This window comes from Sinocyclocheilus rhinocerous, unplaced genomic scaffold (genome assembly GCF_001515625.1).
Source record: "Sinocyclocheilus rhinocerous isolate Xijiao unplaced genomic scaffold, SAMN03320098_v1.1 scaffold1551, whole genome shotgun sequence".
Lineage (NCBI taxonomy): Eukaryota > Metazoa > Chordata > Actinopteri > Cypriniformes > Cyprinidae > Sinocyclocheilus > Sinocyclocheilus rhinocerous.
In genome coordinates, this window is record NW_015636371.1 from 288,001 (window position 1) to 293,939 (window position 5,939).

At 40.2% G+C, this 5,939-nt stretch overlaps 1 protein-coding gene across 1 annotated transcript; it reads right to left on the reverse strand.

Moving 5' to 3' along the window:
• Window positions 1–3,078: 3,078 nt before the first annotated feature.
• Window positions 3,079–4,651, reverse strand: LOC107747752 (rhodopsin). Its single transcript, XM_016562345.1, has one exon. The coding sequence runs from the start codon at window positions 4,537–4,539 to the stop codon at window positions 3,475–3,477; it is 1,065 nt and encodes a 354-aa protein (XP_016417831.1). The 5' UTR covers window positions 4,540–4,651; the 3' UTR covers window positions 3,079–3,474.
• Window positions 4,652–5,939: the final 1,288 nt, after the last annotated feature.

Sequence of the window (5,939 nt, forward strand, 5' to 3'; positions counted from 1 at the left end):
CGATAAAAGCAGTAAATGTATATGGTCTAATGATTTTTTTTATGAAACGATGCATATATATAAATATATAAATTCTGCATTGTCCATAGCTTTATTTGACTCATGAAATTACACATGACACTAGTCTAAGTTCAAGTAGATGTGGACTTACACAGTAAAGCTTTTCTTCTTGTTTGGATGGATCACAATGTATATGTAGCTATCAAAAAGAAGTCTGTGAATGCTATTTTTATTATCAAATAAAGTTTTCCATACAAATTCACAATTCTGTGTTCATTGTGTTGGTATGAAATGACACTGTTCAGTTAAAAAACCAAATGGACGCATAACTAAGATCACGTGATACCTGAACCTAAAACATGCAGCATTTGCAAACGTCTGTTATAGTTGTAGTTTGTTCCGTTGTAATTGTATTCCCATTCCTTGTGTTTATGTCTGGTTTCCTTGGCTGCTCTTTCTTGTTTAGTTCTCTATTATCTTGAGTGTAGTCTACATATCCAACCTTATTTTAACGTAAGCATGGGCCTGATCTAAAATACCAGTTTGCAATATCAAACAGCATAACAGACAGTTTTTAAACAAGTCGAACAACTGGGAGCAGCAGATCCATTTGTAACTTAAATGTCCAGCTGTTTTACTTTGATATGCTGCTTGATATTGCAAAAAGATATCTGTTATATTATTATAGTTTTACCATTTACTGCACTTCGTTAGTCTTCTAGTTATTTATGTATAGCAGCGAATGAATCGGAAGTCTCACACATTTACAGAAAATACATACCTTCTTTTGCAACGCAAAAGTGTTTCTTGTGAGTAGCCCTGGGTACCATCAGTTCTTTGTTGTTTCTTATAACAGGGTAGTCTTTGATCAGTGGTGGACAAAGTACACAAATCAAGTACTTGAGTAAAAGTACAGATCCGTATAATAAAATATTACTCCAATAAAAGTACTCAGTTTTCAATTTTACTCGAGTGAAAGTACAAAAGTACTTGATTTTTAATGTACTTAAGTAAAAAGTACCGATAGATGAATGATTATTTTGCAGTTTTATATAGGCTACTTTTATCATTTAATTTTATATTAGCATATATTTTTTTATATAATCCTACTGCTCAAACTACCTGGGATTTTCCCAAAATAACCAATAAGGAAATAATGAATATAATAAGGAAAATATAATTAGATTTTCATAATGATTTTTTTCTTCTCAAACCTTAAAAACACCCCTGGGCCAAATGCCCCCAGAGGGCATCACTTCCCACTTTGATAATTACTGTAGTTACCATGTTCTGAACATCACATCCTTTCTATTTCCCTCCGATGTAATCAATCTAGGTGGTTGAATAAAAATATTTGGACTTTATTTTTAAAAATTACCTCAATTTAGCACCAGCAAGCTCGTTAGCTAGACAGTTAGCATCAGCTAACATTGACTTATTTTCAGCATGGTTATGAATAAACATTTATATTTGTCTACTCGGCTAGTTGATCCAGATACATAGTAACTTAGGCTATGTGTGCTGACAAACAATATAAAAACAGACGTCACATAGGGCTAAATGCATAGCATTTTAGTAAAACTGCTAACGTTACAGCAGCGGGGAAGATGAAAGAGCATGAATTATTTGATTTAATCTGTGTTATTTTAATGTTTTTTGACCTAAAACATAGAGACTCTGATGTTAATGTGTCTGCAATCAAGCATTTCAGTGGGCTTAAACACAGGAGCGGATTTAGTGAATTGGGGGCCCCAGGCAAAATATAGGAATGGGGCCCTATACATTTTAAACTACAAAGTGCTTTTTACACCGTTCAAACAATCCTTTGCTGCAAACTTCCACCAAGTTTTCTCTTGCAGCCACGTCTAGTGAAGGTGGCCACAGTGCTTAAACGTCTAGATAACGTTGCGTACATGCATTTGTAGACTTGAGCTTGTCCACACTTAGCTATAATCTTGTGTCTGACCTTCTTTGGCTATCTATCTATGACTACTTCTAGAAGGTGCCAATAATATTGTCCAGGCAATTTTAGGATTTCTCTGTGAAATTATCTGGAATATAAGTTATCTGGAATAAATTTTTGCACACCAAAAGCATAAATATGTGTATACCAAAATATGTTTTAGTGTCAACATATTTAATGTCAGGTCTGGAAACATTAAGGATTATTTGAAAACAGTGCAAGGGTGGCAATATTTTTGGCCACCACAGACTCATGATGATTGCTAATTGTGTTGTTAAGCCACTCCTATCAGCAATATTCCATGTGAGGTGTTCTCAAAGCAAGCAATGTCCCTACAGGCTACCAGGTTGTGTAATACTTTAGAATAGGGAACACAAATTCTCTATTAACTAAGAGTTTTCCCTCAATAAACTCCGAATTTGCCCCTTGTTCATAGTAAGGCAGTTGTTGTAGTAGTAGTTATGTTTAGGTATGGGGTAGGTTTAAGGGATCTAAAACATGGTCATGCATTAATATGTGCTTTATAAGTACTAATAAACAGCCAATATGCTAGTAATATGCATGTTAATAAGCAACTAGTTCATGTTAGTGAATGGTGTTCCCTAATCTAAAGTGTTACCAAATGTTGTGTGAGGCTGTGTGTCCCTGTTTACACAGATGCCAGTGAAAGGCAAACTATACATAATCATAATCTATTTTCACCACTCTGACCTAGAGCAGGATTAACACGTCAGTTCTGATCCTACCTAATTCATCCATACATATCTGTCAAATCATCCTTCATAAAGCCTTTAATCCAAGGTGACAGTGAGGATTGCCCCGGTTGTACTCGTGTTGAATAACATATTGAGCCTGTTATCCATAATTATGGTGCTGTTAACTTTTTAAGGAATGTATGTACTTTTTTTCAATTCAAAACTCTGCAGTAGCTATTGTCTTAATGTTGATTAAACAGAATAGATTAAAAAGCACTGAGCCTTTATCGAAGACAGTGGCAGTGGGAATATATACACCACATTAAAGCTCTTATCAGGAATCAGTATTGTTTATTTAATTACTATTTCGACATTTCGTTAACATCACAGCTCAATCAAAACATAAACAGAGCAATTTAATTTGCAAAGTGCTTTTTATTGTTACGTTGCCTTGAATACATGCCTCTACAATCACAACAAAGCCAGTATAAGGAGTCCAACAGTAAGAGAGTTAAGATATTTCTCCTTTTGCTGCATTTTAGGAAGAAAAAAAAACAAAAAAACAAAAAGAATCTTATGCACCATTACGCTGGACTCGCTGGATGTACTGAAATTGGGACATGGTCTGTCCTCTCTCAAAACTGTCTTTTGGTTGGGTTTTGTAAAAATACAAAAAGAAAAACTGACGGACATTTTTTTCTGCAAGTGGTAGCGGTCGCTCGTTTCCCTGGGCTGAACACTTTGTGGTCTCTGTGTCGTCGGTCGCCATCGAAGCCCAGTGCACGTAGCTGCTTATTGTGTGTCATGGACGAGTGTTTACGCAGGGGACACGGAGCTGGAAGACACGGACGAAGCCTCGGTCTTGGATGCAGTAGTGGAGGCGCCCTCTTCCTCCTCGAAGGGGTTCTTGCCGCAGCACAGGGTGGTGATCATGCAGTGACGGAACTGCTTGTTCATGCAGATGTAGATGCACGGGTTGTAGACAGCAGCGGTCTTGGCAAAGAAGGCTGGCAGTGTCATGAAGACAGGCCCAAATTCGCTTCCCTGGTGGGTGAATATATACCAGGCCACGCTGGCATAGGGGACCCAGCAAATCAAGAAGCCGATGACCATGATGATGACCATGCGGGTGACCTCACGCTCGGCCCTCTGGGTGGTCTCGGACTCCTGCTGCTGGGCAGCGGCTTCTTTGACGGTGCAGACGAGACGGCCATAGCAGAAGAATATGACAACCATTGGAATCATGAAGTGGACGATGAACATGTAGATGACGAAGGACTCATTGTTAACGCCAGGTACGCGAGTGTAATAGTCGACTCCGCACGAGCACTGCATGCCCTCGGGGATGTAACGGGACCAGCCGACCAGGGGAGGCACGGCGCAGGAGCAGGCCATGACCCAGGTGAAGGCAACACCCATGATGGCGTGGTTCTCTCCGAAGCGGAAGTTGCTCACGGGCTTACAGACGACCATCCACCTCTCAAAGGCCAGCACCACCAGGGACCAAAGGCCCATTTCACCACCCAGGGTTGCGAAGAAGCCTTCGAGGTTGCAGCCGATGCGTCCAAGAACGAAGTAGCCATGCATCGAGGTGTACATCGTCGTGGTGAATCCACCGAACACCATGAAGAGGTCGGAAATGGCGAGGTTCAGCAGAATGTAGTTGAGAGGTGTACGCAGCTTCTTGTGCTCGATGGTGACGTACAGAGTGAGGAAATTGACGGGGAAGCCGGTGAGGATGAGGAAGAACATGTATGCGGCCAGGCAGGCGTATGCCCATGGCGCCACCAGGTAGTACTGGGGATACTCGTACGGGCTCCTAACAACACCGGTGGCGTTGGACATAGGCACATAGAATGCCGGTCCCTCTGTACCGTTCATGGCTGCGGTTGGATGTTGTGCTCAGCCCCTTTCTGCGGTAGTGTTTAGATGGCTCGGCAGGACTGTGGAGAAACGAGGCAGGACCGTGCACCCCGCTTTATAGAGGCTCGCTTGGGATTACCTGATGTTTCCAGGCTGTCAGCACGAGTCTATTTAGGCCACAGCTAATAAAATAATCCCAGCCATCATTGCACTGCATATCTGGCAACTTATCAAGTTATTAAGGTTGTACCTGCACAAGGCAGGTAAACGGCGATAGAAAAAAACCCACAAAACTTCCTTTGGGACACAATGGCACACTTGTACGATCACTGAATAAATGATGAACTGACTTTAACTGAAAACTGAGTGTTTACTGTTGTCCTTTTGCATTATTGCACACTATTTTCCCATGTAATACTGTAAAGCTGCTTTGAAAAATATTTATTGTTAAAAGCACTATATAAATAAAGGTGACTTGACTTGACTGCTCCCATATTGGATTGCAACATCCAATGCAGAGGCCCCAAATAGGATTTGGACACATGTCAAAGTGCACAAGTGAGACTACAATATTTCAAACCAAGATAGCACACTCATGTTTTTAAACAAAACATTTGACAAAAGAAGTTTGTTCAGTTTGAAGTGATTAAAAATGAAGACACTTTCATGTTGTCTAACCACAAACTGTTTCATGTTCATGTGATGACCTGTGCTGCATTAGTGCCAACAAGGCATGTTGGGATCTTGTAAAGTATATGCCTGAGGAACACCATAGAAAAGTAGGTCACATTTCACACACACTACAAGATCCCTAATAAGTGCTCTAGTGGAATGTATCGGCCTTTATGCATTCAAAGTGTACATGTTTTCTGGGAAGTGCGCTCACGACCTTGCGGATGTTAGTGCCATTCTCAAACAGTTGATCTGAAGGAACCAGAATACTCCAAGTTAACTACTGTTCTTAGTAATGATCACATTTAATCAAGCGCATTCAAGAATTCAAGAATAAGAAATTCATTCATCAGTCATTTTTCGTTCAGGATAATAAAACCAGTGCACTAAACACAAGAATATTTGTCATAAACTTATTTCCACTCTTGCATATTCTAGATCGTGTAGTGTCAGGTGGACTAAGGCTACCCTTGTCCCTGTGAAATGCCTGGGTAGACATGCTCAAGGCTCAGCATATTTCACACAGGTGGGTTTTATGAAGAGGATTTACAGATTACAGGAGAGTTACCCTACAACGAGGAGCCTTAAGCACATTAGCTGCTTGCTAGTCTTTCTACAATCCACACTGCATGGGCTGCAGGGGAAAGATTGGCTGTAACTGGTTAGTATAGTCTCAATTAGCATTCTGTTCAACAATTGGTAAATATTTGAACATAAAATATTCACACAATCTAAGGTAGGCTACA